The sequence below is a fragment of the Aethalodelphis obliquidens genome, unplaced genomic scaffold, assembly GCF_003676395.1.
Source record: "Aethalodelphis obliquidens isolate GAN/ISIS:26980383/991018 unplaced genomic scaffold, ASM367639v1 scaffold18, whole genome shotgun sequence".
Classification (NCBI taxonomy): Eukaryota; Metazoa; Chordata; class Mammalia; order Artiodactyla; family Delphinidae; genus Aethalodelphis; species Aethalodelphis obliquidens.
The window spans coordinates 5,022,930-5,037,738 of NW_020837962.1; the positions used below are offsets into that span (position 1 = coordinate 5,022,930).

At 37.5% G+C, this 14,809-nt stretch overlaps 1 protein-coding gene across 8 annotated transcripts in view; it reads right to left on the reverse strand.

Moving 5' to 3' along the window:
• ATF7IP2 (activating transcription factor 7 interacting protein 2) overlaps positions 1–14,809 on the reverse strand; it is a 75,735-nt gene that overhangs the window by 44,331 nt on the left and 16,595 nt on the right. For all 8 annotated transcript variants that reach the window (XR_003435089.1, XR_003435090.1, XM_027117426.1 and 5 more), the window contains 3 exons: positions 12,835–12,969; positions 12,176–12,274; positions 1,619–1,779 (listed from right to left, as the gene is read on the reverse strand). Coding sequence is in view for 6 of the 8 variants with exons in the window: in XM_027117426.1 (XP_026973227.1) it covers positions 1,619–1,779; positions 12,176–12,274; positions 12,835–12,969 (395 nt within the window). In the remaining 2 variants the exon portion in view is untranslated. The remainder of the gene's footprint in view (positions 1–1,618; positions 1,780–12,175; positions 12,275–12,834; positions 12,970–14,809) is intronic.

The following is a 14,809-nucleotide window of genomic DNA, read 5'->3' on the forward strand; positions in this document are numbered from 1 at the left end:
CTTCTCCTGGCACATTATGTAAGTTGACTTGCTATTGTTAAACCAATGTTGCAGCATTCCTGGAAAAAACTCAACTTTTATAGACTGTTGAATTTGGTTTACTAGTTTCTGTTTAGGATATCTGCATCTATTTTGTGGGTAAAAGTAAACTGTAATTTTCCATTTCTGTAAAATTTTTAAATTGATTTTATTATCAGAGTATCAGAGTTATACCAAATTTTAGCATCTAGTCTCATAAAATGAAAAATATTCCCTCTTTTTTTATTCTTTAGGATAGTTTGTTTAAAAATGGTATTGTTTCTTTCTTAAATGTTTTATAAAATTCACCACTGAACCTACCCATCAGGGTCAAGTTACACAATTGTTACACCTATTCTCACACTCACCATGGGCTGAAACAGTTTCATAAATTGCACATTCTTCCTTCATTATAGAGCATGAGGTGAATTGTTCATATCATGGGTATAAGCCACTGATAAAGTTAACATATCAGTCTATAAAATGTTACTTTAACGGCGCTTTCACTTCCATCAACAGCATTTTTCTTTTTTGTCACCTTATGAGTTTCAGCACAGGCATCAAGTAAGTGGTAACAACAAACACTCACTGAAATGTGACTCTTTCCTTTGTCAACTAAATAAGTGCCTTCTTCACAGCAGCTTCCTGGCTCAAAGCTAAAATGCAGGCCTCAATAACATGGAATATTAGGGTTTCTTCTGAAGAGCCAGAACTGCATGTGAATTCCCAAATACCAAGAATCTCCTGTAAATGGTGTCGATCTGTAATGCTTCTCTTTCATTTTATAGCATCCTTGAGTATGCATAGTTATTTGGGGGAAAGAGTGGTGTTCTCCAAACAATGGCCATCATTTAATTCACTTATTTTTAGTTATAAATTTTCCTCTTTTTAAAAGCTGACATATAATTTAACATATAAAAGCAAAACCATAGGACATTTTAGGGAGTGAAATGTTAACAATAAATAATATTATAAAGCTCCAAAACTGTTGAGAATCACCAGTCAAGAGAATTCATTAAAATGTCCCCATCCCCCTATCCTTGAACATCAATCCAGGCCAGGATCACCAATCAAGGGTCTTTGTTAAACTAAACTATTTCTTCCCTATCAGCCCCAAATCTTCTATTAGACTAGATTGGAGATTAGGTGTCTCAGCTGCTTTGTGATCAATCAGACAAATAAGTTAACCTATTCACTATAGTTTGAAGTTATCATGATACTACTTTCCACATTCAGGGAACTAATTTTAGACACTTTTCTCCTAGTCTTACTCCTCTGTGTAATTCTTTAAAACCACTGTTTCACAGGGCCTTGATTCTTCCATGTGTAGAAGTGGAAACTACTGGAGTGATCCAGTTGATCACTCCAGTTGCCATACCAAAGATGGAAAGCATCACAATGAAAAACCTGATCACCTAACCAATTCAAAAGTTTATTTAGTACAGTTAAAACAACAATAAAAGCTTTTGAGAACCAATTTCTTCATAATGGACAAAAATAGCATTCATATAAATATGAAGCTTTAAGGTATTTTATGCTTGAGTATATGTGTTTACAAACATATTTAGATAAGTTTATGCATTTTTATAGAAATGCCTACCTTTCAGAAACAGCCTCATTATGTTCCCATGACAAATTAATCTTTTCACTTGCTTTTTCTGAAGGGTTAGAAGGTTCAGAGTTCACAGAAGTTTTTCTTTCCTGTGGACTATTAACTGACTCTGGATTCTTATCCAAATTCATAGTCTCTGAATTTGCAACCTGTTAGTTGGGTGAGGAAAAAGCAGTTGAGGGGAGGGTTACCAATTGTGCTCTTCCAACAAAATTGATGATAGGTTAAAATTCCACTTGGAAAGTGTTCTCAAAATATTCTTGCATACACACAGTAAAACATATATTAAATTATATGTATATCAATGGCTGATGACCATGATTGCAGTTACTCTGCCACAATTAATTTTAAAAAATACTTCAAAAGAAATAAAAATAATGACAGCACAAATCAACTTCCTAGCTTGAACGGAAAGAAGGAGAAACAAATACCTAAGTGCTTAGACAACATTTTATTCCTATTATACTAAACTTTAGGAATAAACATTAGACTTCAACAAGGAAACTTTTACTTTTGTTATACTTCTAATAAGAGTGAAGACCAGAAATAAATCAATTTTCCAAGTTGCTCTTCTAGTTGATGAGTTTTGGATAGGCTAAGAATTTCCCCAATCAAATCCTGGTTCCTTTTTGCTAAAGTCTCTCCTTCAATTTATCTTTTCTCTCTCACATTTTACTGTAAGAAGCAAGAAACCAAGCCAAACCTTCAACATTTTGCTCAAAAATCTCATCAGCCTAATAAACACGCAAGTTTATCATTTACAAATTCTGCTTTCCATATCACTGTAGGTAACATTTCAGCTAAGCTTCCTGCCACTATGTAACAAGAACCCCATCCCCTCCCCAATTTCCAATAACATGTTCCTCTTTTGAGTCCTCACCAACAGTACTTTTAAATATCCGTATTTCTGCCAACAGTTTATGAAGATTTAGGTATTCTCTTAGACTATACAGGGTTTCTCTACAATGTTCCTCATTTCCTCCTGAGCCCTCACTTGCACACTTTATCATCTATATTTCTATAATACTAAGAGTCTGATCAAGGCAATCCAGGCTTTTGAAAAATCATGCGCCTTAATATTCTTCCAGCCTCTACCATTCCAAATCCACTTCCACATTTTTAGGTATCGGTTACAACAGCATGCCATACTTCCTGGTACCACATTCTATATTAGTTTTCCGAGGCTGCGATAACAAATTACCACAAACTGGGTGGTTTAAAACAACAGAAATTTATTCCGTCACACTTCTGAAGGCCAGAAGTTTGAAATCAGTTTCATTAAGATCAAGTTGTTAGCTGGCTGCATCCCTTCTGGAGGCTTCAGGGGAAAAATCTGTTTCCTTTTTTCCAGCTTCTAGAAGCTGCCAGCATTCCTTGGCTTGTACCCCTTGCCTCCATCTTCAGTGCAATCATCCAGCCTCTGCTTTCATTGTCCCATTTCCATCTTGTCTTTAACCTTCTTGACGCCTTTTTATAAGGACCCTTGTGATTTTATTGAGCCCACCAGGATAATCTTCCCATCTATAAGCTTCTTTTAGCACATTAAGTAACATACTCACAGGTTCCAGGGATTAGGTCGTGGACATCCTTTAAGGGCCATGATTCACCACTATCAACCATCTTGACACAATTAGCATAGAAGTGACATTTATAGAATATTATACCGAATATTCTTTTCAAGTATACATGAAACATTCAACAAGGGAAAGCATATCTTGGGCTATAAAATAAGTGTCAGTAACTCTCAATGTTGCAATTTTACACAGTATGTTCTCTAACCAAAATGAAATTAGATATCTATAAAAATAAGATACCTAGAAATGTGTGGAAATTAAACATATCCTTCTAAATAACCCATGGGTCAAAGAACAATACCATAAGGGAAACTGGAAATTATTTTCAACTGATGGAAAACAAAAATACAATAAAATACAGATTATATTATACTCTCTACACTGAAAAGTACATAATATAAGCATTAAGAAGATGCTTAGAAGGTGCTTAGAAATAACAGTGCTTAGAAGAAAATTTATAGCTTTAAATGTTTTCTAGTAGAAAAGGTTAAAAATTAATGCTCTTTGTCTCTTAAGAAGCTGGAAAAAGAAGAACAAATTATATCCAAAGTAAGACTGATCAAGAAAAAAAGGAGCCACTTCAGTTTTAATCAGAAACTGGCTGAGGTTGAGTCCAGATCCTAAGCATTTTAAAGCCTAGTTATTCAGAAGCCAAATACACCAGAAATACATCTACACGTGGAACAACTCCTACAGAACACCTACTGAACACTGGCAGACCTCAGACCTCCCAAAAGGCAAGAAACCCCCCCCCCCCAAGTACCTGGGTAAGGCAAAAGAAAAAAGAATAAACAGAGAAAAAAGGATAGGGACTGGACCTGCACCAGTGGGAGGGAGCTGTGAAGGAGGAAAGGTTTCCACACACTAGGAAGCCCCTTCGCAGGCGGAGACTACGGGTGGCGCAGGGGGAAAGCTTCGGAGCCGCGGAGGAGAGCACAGCAACAGGGGTGCGGGGGGCAAAGCGGAGAGATTCCCACACAGAGGATTGGGGCCAACCAGCACTCACCAGCCCGAGAGGCTTGTCTGCTCACCCGCCGGGGCGGGCGGGGCTGGGAGTTGAGGCTCAGGATTTGGTTGGAGCGCCGGGAGAGGGCTGGGGTTGGCAGCGTCAACACAGCCTGCAGGGGGTTAGTGCACCACGGCTAGCCGGGAGGGAGTCCGGGGAAAAGTCTGGACCTGCCGAAGAGGCAAGAGACTTTTTCTTCCCTCTTTGTTTCCTGGTACACGAGGAGAGGGGATCAAGAGCGCTGTTTAAAGGAGCTCCAGAGACTGGCACGAACAGCGGCTAAAAGCACGGACCCCAGAGACGGGCATGAAACGCTAAGGCCGCTGCTACCGCCACCAAGAAGCCTGTGTGCAAGCACAGGTTACTATCCACACCCCCCTTCCGGGGAGCCTGTGCAGCCCGCCACTGCCAGGGTCCCGTGATCCAGGGACAACTTCCCCGGGAGAAAGCACGGCGCACCCCAGGTTGGTGCAACGTCACGGCGGCCTCTGCCGCCAGAGGCCCGCCCCACATCCACACCCCTCCCTCCCCGCAGCCTGAGTGAGCCAGAGCCCCCGAATCAGCTGCTCCTTTAACCCCGTCCTGCCTCAGCGAAGAACAGACACCCTCCAGCGACCTACACGCAGAGGCGGGGTCAAATCCAAAGCTGAGCCCCGGGAAATGTGCAAACAAAGAACAGAAAGGGAAATCTCTCCCAGCAGCCTCAGAAGCAGCGTATTAAAGCTCCACAATCAACTTGATGTACCTGTATCTGTGGAATACATGAATAGACAACGAATCATCCCAAATTGAGGAGGTGGACTTTGAGAGCAAGATTTATGATTTTTTCCCCTTTTCCTCTTTTTGTGAGTGTGTATGTGTATGCCTCTGTGTGAGATTTTGTCTGTATAGCTTTGCTTCCACCATTTGTCCTAGGGTTCTATCCATCCGTCTTTTTTTTTTTAATTTTTTTCTCTTAATAATTATTTTTTATTTTAATAACTTTATTATATTTTATCTTACTTTATGTTACTTTATCTTCTTTCCTTTTTTCCTTCCTTCCTTCCTCCCTCCCTCCCTCCTTTCTTTCTTTCTACTTCTACTAATTCTTTCTTTCTACTTTTTCTCCCTTTTATTCTGAGCCGTGTGGATGAAAGGTTCTTGGTGCTACAGCCAGGAGTCAGTGCTGTGCCTCTGAGGTGGGAGAGCCAACTTCAGGACACTGGTCCACAAGAGACCTCCCAGCTCCACATACTATCAAACGGCAAAAATCTCCCAGAGATCTCCATCTCAACACCAGTACCCAGCTTCACTCAATGACCAGCAAGCTACAGTGCTGTACATCCTATGCCAAACAACTAGCAAGACAGGAACACAACCCCACCCATTAGCAGAGAGGTTGCCTAAAATCATAAGTCCACAGACACCCCAAAACACACCACCAGACATGGACCTGCCCAACAGAAAGACAAGATCCAGCCTCATCCACCAGAACACAGGCACTAGTCCCCTCCACCAGGAAGCCGACATAACCCACTGAACCAACCTTAGCCACTGAGGACAGACACCAAAAACAACGGGAACTACGAACCTGCAGCTTGCAAAACGGAGACGCCAAACACAGTAAGATAAGCAAAATGAGAAGACAGAAAAACACACAGAAGATGAAGGAGCAAGATAAAAACCCACCAGACCTAACAAATGAAGAGGAAATAGGCAGTCTACCAGAAAAAGAATTCAGAATAATGATAGTAAAGATGATCCCCAATCATGGAAATAGAATGGACAAAATGCAAGAAACATTTAAAAAGGACCTAGAAGAACTAAAGATGAAACAAGCAACAATGAACAACACAATAAATGAAATGAAAAATACTCTAGATGGGATCAATAGCAGAATAACTGAGGCAGAAGAACGGATAAGTGACCTGGAAGATAAAAACAGTGGAAATAACTACTGCAGAGCAGAATAAAGAAAAAAGAATGAAAAGAACTGAGGACAGTCTCAGAGACCTCTGGGACAACATTAAACACACCAACATTCGAATTATAGGGGTTCCAGAAGAAGAAGAGAAAAAGAAAGGGACTGAGAAAATATTTGAAGAGATTATAGTTGAAAACTTCCCTAATATGGGAAAGGAAATAGTTAATCAAGTCCGGGAAGCACAGAGAGTCCCATACAGGATAAATCCAAGGAGAAATACGCCAAGACACATATTTATCAAACTGTCAAAAATTAAATACAAAGAAAACATATTAAAAGCAGCCAGGGAAAAACAACAAATAACACACAAGGGAATCCCCATAAGGTTAACAGCTGATCTTTCAGCAGAAACTCTGCAAGCCAGAAGGGACTGGCAGGACATATTTAAAGTGATGAAGGAGAGAAACCTGCAACCAAGATTACTCTACCCAGCAAGGATCTCATTCAGATTTGATGGAGAAATTAAAACCTTTACAGACAAGGAAAAGCTGAGAGAGTTCAGCACCACCAAACCAGCTTTACAACTTCTAAAGGAACTTCTCTGGGCAAGAAACATGAGAGAAGGAAAAGACCTACAATAACGAACCCAAAACAATTAAGAAAATGGGAATAGGAACATACATATCGATAATTACCTTAAATGTAAATGGACTAAATGCTCCCACCAAAAGACAGAGATTGGCTGAATGGATACAAAAACAAGACCCATATATTTACTGTCTACAAGAGACCCACTTCAGACCTAGAGACACATACAGACTGAAAGTAAGGGGATGGAAAAAGATATTTCATGCAAATGGAGACCAAAAGAAAGCTGGAGTAGCAATTCTCATATCAGACCAAATAGACTTTAAAATAAAGACTATTAGAAGAGACAAAGAAGGACACTACATAATGATCAAGGGATTGATCCAAGAAGAAGATATAACAATTGTAAATATTTATGCACCCAACATAGGAGCACCTCAATACATAAGGCAAATACTAACAGCCATAAAAGGGGAAATTGACAGTAACACATTCATAGTAGGGGATTTTAACACCCCACTTTCACCAATGGACAGATCATCCAAAATGAAAATAAATAAGGAAACACAAGCTTTAAATGATACATTAAACAAGATGGACTTAATTAATATTTATAGGACATTCCATCCAAAAACAATAGAATACACATTTTTCTCAAGTGCTCATGGAACAATCTCCAGGATAGATCATATCTTGGGTCACAAGTCAAGCCTTGGTAAATTTAAGAAAATTGAAAGTGTTTCAAGTATCTTTTCCCACCACAATGCTATGAGACTAGATATCAATTACAGGAAAAGATCTGTAAAAAATACAAACACATGGAGGCTAAACAATACACTACTTAATAACGAAGTGATCACTGAAGAAATCAAAGAGGAAATAAAAAATTACCTAGAAACAAATGACAATGGAGACACGACGACCCAAAATCTATGGGATGCAGCAAGAGCAGTTCTAAGAGGGAAGATTATAGCAATACAATCCTACCTTAAGAAACAGGAAACATCTCGAATAAACAACCTAACCTTGCACCTAAAGCAATTAGAGAAAGAAGAACAAAAAAACCCCAAAGTTAGTAGAATGAAAGAAATCATTAAAATCAGATCAGAAATAAATGAAAAAGAAATGAAGGAAACGATAGCAAAGATCAATAAAACTAAAAGTTGGTTCTTTGAGAAGATAAACAAAATTGATAAACCATTAGCCAGACTCATCAAGAAAAAGATGGAGAAGACTCAAATCAATAGAATTAGAAATGAAAAAGGAGAAGTAACAACTGACACTGCAGAAATAAAAAAGACCATGAAAGATTACTACAAGCAACTTTATGCCAATAAAAGGGACAACCTGGAAGAAATGGACAAATACCTAGTAATGCACAACCTGCCAAGACTGAATCAGGAAGAAATAGAAAATATGAACAGACCAATCACAAGCACTGAAATTGAAACTGTGATTAAAAATCTTCCAACAAACAAAGCCCAGGACCAGATGGCTTCACAGGCGAATTCTATCAAACATTTAGAGAAGAGCTAACACCTATCCTTCTCAAACTCTTCCAAAATATAGCAGAGGGAGGAACACTCCCAAACTCATTCTATGAGGCCACCATCACCTTGATACCAAAACCAGACAAGGATGTCACAAAGAAAGAAAACTACAGGCCAATACCACTGATGAACATAGATGCAAAAATCCTCAACAAAATACTAGCAAACAGAATCCAACAGCACATTAAAAGGATAATACACCATGATCAAGTGGGGTTTACTCCAGGAATGCAAGGATTCTTCAATATACGCAAATCAATCAATGTGATAAACCATATTAACAAAATGAAGGAGTAAAACTATATGATCATCTCAATAGATGCAGAGAAAGCGTTCAACAAAATTCAACACCGATTTATGATAAAAACCCTGCAGCAAGTAGGCATAGAGGGAACTTTCCTCAACTTAATAAAGGCCATATATGACAAACCCACAGCCAACATCGTCCTCAATGGTGAAAAACTGAAAGCATTTCCACTAAGATCAGGAACAAGACAAGGTTGCCCACTCTCACCAATCTTATTCAACGTAGTTTTGGAAGTTTTAGCCACAGCAATCAGAGAAGAAAAGGAAATAAAAGGAATCCAAATCGGAAAAGAAGAAGTGAAGCTGTAACTGTTTGCAGATGACATGATACTATACATAGAAAATCCTAAAGATGCTACCAGAAAACTACTAGAGCTAATCAATGAATCTGGTAAAGTAGCAGGATACAAAATTAATACACAGAAATCTCTGGCATTCCTATACACTAATGATGAGAAATCTGAAAGTGAAATCAAGAAAACACTCCCATTTACCACTGCAACAAAAAGAATAAAATATCTAGGAATAAACCTACCTAAGGAGACAAAAGACCTGTATGCAGAAAATTATAAGACACTGATGAAAGAAATTAAAGATGATACAAATAGATGGAGAGATATACCATGTTCTTGGATTAGAAGAATCAACATTGTGAAAATGACTCTACTACCCAAAGCAATCTACAGATTCAATGTAATCCCTATCAAACTATCACTGGCATTTTTCATAGAACTAGAACAAAAAATTTCACAATTTGTATGGAAACACAAAAGACCCCGAATAGCCAAAGCAATCTTGAGAACGAAAAACGGTGCTGGCAGAATCAGGCTCCCTGACTTCAGACTATACTACAAAGCTACAGTAATCAAGACAGTATGGTACTGGCACAAAAACAGAAAGATAGATCAATGGAACAGGATAGAAAGCCCAGAGATAAACCCACGCACATATGGTCACCTTATCTTTGATAAAGGAGGCAGGAATGTACAGCAGAGAAAGGACAGCCTCTTCCATAAGTGGTGCTGGGAAAACTGGACAGGTACATGTAAAAGTATGAGATTAGATCACTCCCTAACACCATACACAAAAATAAGCTCAAAATGGATTAAAGACCTAAATGTAAGGCCAGAAAGTATCAAACTCTTAGAGGAAAACATAGGCAGAACACTCTATGACATAAATCACAGCAAGATCCTTTCTGACCCACCTCCCAGAGAAATGGAAATAAAAACAAAAATAAATAAATGGGACCTAATGAAACTTCAAAGCTTTTGCACAGCAAAGGAAACCATAAACAAGACCAAAAGGCAACCCTCAGAATGGGAGAAAATATTTGCAAATGAAGCAATTGACAAAGGATTAATCTCCAAAATTTATAAGCAGCTCATGCAGCTCAATAACAAAAAAACAAACAACCCAATCCAAAAATGGGTAGAAGACCTAAATAGACATTTCTCCAAAGAAGATATACAGACTGCCAACAAAGAGATGAAAGCATGCTCAACATCATTAATCATTAGAGAAATGCAAATCAAAACTACAATGAGATATCATCTCACACCAGTCAGAATGGCCATCATCAAAAAATCTAGAAACAATAAATGCTGGAGAGGGTGTGGAGAAAAGGGAACACTCTTGCACTGCTGGTGGGAATGTAAATTGGTACAGCCACTGTGGAGAACAGTATGGAGGTTCCTTAAAAAACTACAAATAGAACTACCATATGACCCAGCAATCCCACTACTGGGCATATACCCTGAGAAAACCATAATTCAAAAAGAGTCATGTACCAAAATGTTCATTGCAGCTCTATTTACAATAGCCCGGAGATGGAAATAACCTAAGTGTCCATCATCGGATGAATGGATAAAGAAGATGTGGCACATATATACAATGGAATATTAGCCATAAAAAGAAACGAAATTGAGCTATTTGTAATGAGGTGGATAGACCTAGAGTCTGTCATACAGAGTGAAGTAAGTCAGAAAGAGAAAGACAAATACCGTATGCTAACACATATATATGGAATTTACGAAAAAAAAAATGTCATGAAGAACCTAGGGGTAAGACAGGAATAAAGACACAGACCTACTAGAGAATGAACTTGAGGATATGGGGAGGGGGAAGGGTAAGCTGTGACAAAGCATGAGAGAGGCATGGACATATATACACTATCAAACGTAAGGTAGATAGCTAGTGGGAAGCAGCCGCATAGCACAGGGAGATCAGCTTGGTGCTTTGTGACCACCTGGAGGGGTGGGATAGGGAGGGTGGGAGGGAGGAAGACGCAAAAGGGAATAGATATGGGAACATATGTATATGTATAACTGATTCACTTTGTTATAAAGCAGAAACTAACACACCATTGTAAAGCAATTATACTCCAATAAAGATGTAAAAAAGAAAGAAAGAAAGAATAAAAGGAAATACAGATTATACTAGTATCAGAAATGAAATAGAGTATATCACTACAGATCTACAAAGGTTAAAAGGACAAGGGAATTTTATCAATAACTTTATGCCAACAAAATCATCAACTTAGATGAAATGGACAAATTCCTTGCTAAGATAACTTACAAAACTAATACACAAAATGAAATAGGAAAATCTGAATTACTTTATACCTATGAAAGAATTACATTTTCAGGAAAATGTCTTCCTACAAAGAAAGGTCCTTACCCAGATTTCAGAGGTGGATTCTATCAAACATTTAAGGAAGTGATAAAAATCTTGCACAAACTTTCAGAAAACAGGGAAGGAAATGCTTCCCAATTGATTTATTGAGGCTAGCGCAAATATGATACTACAGGGAATAAAGACATAAGAAAAAATTCAGTGAATGTATACTTATGATTATTTTAAAATTTTTTTTTTTTTTTTTTTTGCGTTACGCGGGCCTCTCACTGTTGTGGCCTGTCCCGCAGAGCACAGGCTCCGGACGCGCAGGCCCAGCGGCCATGGCCCACGGGCCCAGCCTCTCCGTGGCATGTGGGATCCTCCCAGACCGGAGCACGAACCCGCATCCCCTGCATCGGCAGGCGGACTCTCAACCACCACGCCACCAGGGAAGCCCTATTTTAAATTTTATATAAAAAATATAAACAGATACTAAACTCTACTTAATGATACCCATGCTGAAATATTTTGGAAGTGTACACTGCAAAGTGTATTTTGATACAAAATACGTTAGTACTTATGAATGTACCAAATATGAACATGGCTTAGGGGATGAGTAGGCTGGCAGATACATGACAAAAATAAATTTATTAAAAGAGTAAAGGTAGAAGTTAGACGTTGATTATACAAGCGTTCACTGTAAAATTCTCTCAGCTTTTCTATGTTTGAAATTTTTCATCATGATAAAACGGCGGGGAGGGAGGCAGTACAGGCAATCACAAATCACCTCTCTACTCACTTTATGAAATAAATACAGGTGGCATTTACTTTTGGCTATCTGAGGGTATCTTCTCCAGAGATAGAGTCAGAGGAACATTCTAAGTATAAATTTATTGTCTTTTAAACCTATGTCTTCGTTGGAAGTATATTCTGCTCTTACAATCCAACTACTTATAATGTGGGGCAAGTAAGTTATTAAAACTCCTATACGTTTATACCAACCTTACAAGCTGTATTGCTGGATACCACGTTTGGTTCCACACAATTCCTTCGAGATAACATTACTGTTCTAATACGTCTTTGAAGTTTTTTTATTTTTGTCTAGAAGAGAAAAACAAATAAATACAAAACCAGAGTACCAAATAATATATCATATAGAGGTGGAGAGAAAAATATTTGCCAATGTAATTTTGTGAGACTTAGGCATCCACCAAATAAATGAGAAATTCTTATGTAAGCCAAACATTTAAATCAGGTTTGATCTACTATAAGATGTTCAAGAATAGAAGATTAAAAAAATCAAACTTCTAATTGGTCCACAATAAAATTAATGTTGGTAGAAACACCAATTAGCAAGTAACCCTAGAAGAGTAAAACAAAACAAAAAACCTAAAGAAAGTTTGAAACAGGTTATACAAGCTCTAATATAGAATATATTTTGAACTGACACAGAATGGCTGATGGTTCTACAAGTATTTCTCAAGGGCCAATACAGCTGAGATATAATAACTTATATTACCAATGGTATAGCACATCAGGGTTGTGGCCAGGGATCAGATTTGGGTCCACCTTTACTGTTTTCCTTTCCTAATATGTAAAATATCATTAAATTCTACTTTTTAAAAGGACTCAAATGAAATAAAATGAAATTAGAAACTTACAAAGAGTTCATCAGCTATTGCTTCATGTTTACTCCTGCACTGTGTCTTCCCAATGCGTTCAGTCAATTCTTTCAGTTTGTTATCAAATAGTTTGTAATTTATACTACAGATCTCCTGTCGAATCAAATGTCCGACCTAGAATGTTAAAATAAAAACCAAAACACTCCACGTTTCAAATTTAAAAGCAATTTTATTTTCTACTTCTTAAAAACAGCTTTGCTCTTTTCTGGATTTACTGTAACTAATAACAGGCACTTTATTTATGTATTTATATTACTATGTCAATATGGTTTATAAAAGTTAAATAGCAAATTCAGCAGAACACATCTAATATTTAAATATATGGGTAAGTTAGAAATTAAATTTATTCTCCTAGTGCTAATTTTAGTTTCCTACAGTTTTGGTTGAATTCCATAATACAAATTAAAGGAATAGTAAAAGTCTATATATATCCCATTTATACTTTTTAATGACCATAGCTGAAACCTAGTATTCTATGAAAAGGGACTCCACTTATCTGAAAACCAGAGCCCAGTGAAAATGGCTGGTTGATCTGTAGTAGACAGAAAGGAAATTATGAAAATTTGAGCCTTGACCCCACCATTAACAAGCTATATGACGTTCGGGAAGTCACAACATCTCTGAGCTTCATTTGCCTGGTCCACAAATGGGTAGATGTCATACAATGTTGAACAAGTGATGCTCATAGGATTTTCATAAGAACAAAAAGATAATATGCATAAGAGCTCCATAAAATGGAAAACACTGAATTGAAATGAAAGAAAGAAATATACAAGATAATCTCCTTTAGTTTTTTTTTGCAGGGGGAGGGGATGACTTATTGTTAAAGTGAAAAAAGCAATTATGTGACTAATGCTATCTGGCATAATGCATGCTATTCTATCAGACTATAGTAGTTAGCACATGAAACATTAATGAATTTCATTATCTGGCTAGTTTTCAGAAAATAGATTGGCCTATTTTCAGGTAGCATAATTAATCTCAGTGCCTACTGATATTAATGGCTTTGCTGAGCCATACATTCAGAAATATCCACTGCAGGTGTTTGCTCAATGTATATGCCCCTTTTAGCAACTTTCACAACAGAGTAGGTAGTCTCTCTTAATAACAAATTCTGTCATGATATATTTAAGGTATTTATTAGTAATATTTATATCTTCCCATATCATCTTGTTTCTTGGTGCTCAAAACTGTAGCACATAGTTTCTATGTTAAACTCCTTTATACTGATGTCACCCAGATGATTAGTCATATTCAGTAATTTTATTTGATTATTCCCAAGGTTTTTCCTTTTCATTCCCTATTGTTCTTGATCTTCAACATTATCATCTACTCGATTTCTTCTGTAATGCTTCATTAACATTTCTACAGTGGTTTCTCAACATTATTAGACATGATTGTCATTTGTACTCTCACAACTTTTAAATATCTGATTAATAACAGCTCAAAACATATGTATTATGTGAATAAGTGCTCAGAAAATCATACTATTTTTACTGACAGCCATTACCTGTCCCCATGTGTGGTTTTTATGGATTATTGCATGCTTGCCAGTTCACTGGCTGAAGTCAATACGTGAAGTTCATACCCTGATGAATCTTGGAATACAAATTTAACTGTTTTGAATACGGAAATACTGTTTTGCTAAGAAGCAAAAGCCATACAGTGTTCGTCAAACTTCCCTGGTAAGGAAGAATCATATGGAATACTTGTTAAATTCACAAATTCCTAGGACCTACCCTGATTCACCAATTTCCTGAAAAGAGGCCTGGCACCACTAATGATTCTTATCGGGTAAGTCTGAGAAAAGAGAAGCTTAAAACAATTAGTAGTGAGCTGAAGACACCACAATTTAAACAAGTACTCCTGGTGATTCAGATGGAGGCAGACTCTTAAAACTTGGTTACTTTGGATTAACTGCCCTCCAAGGCATGCGTCCTCTAGTGTAGAATAC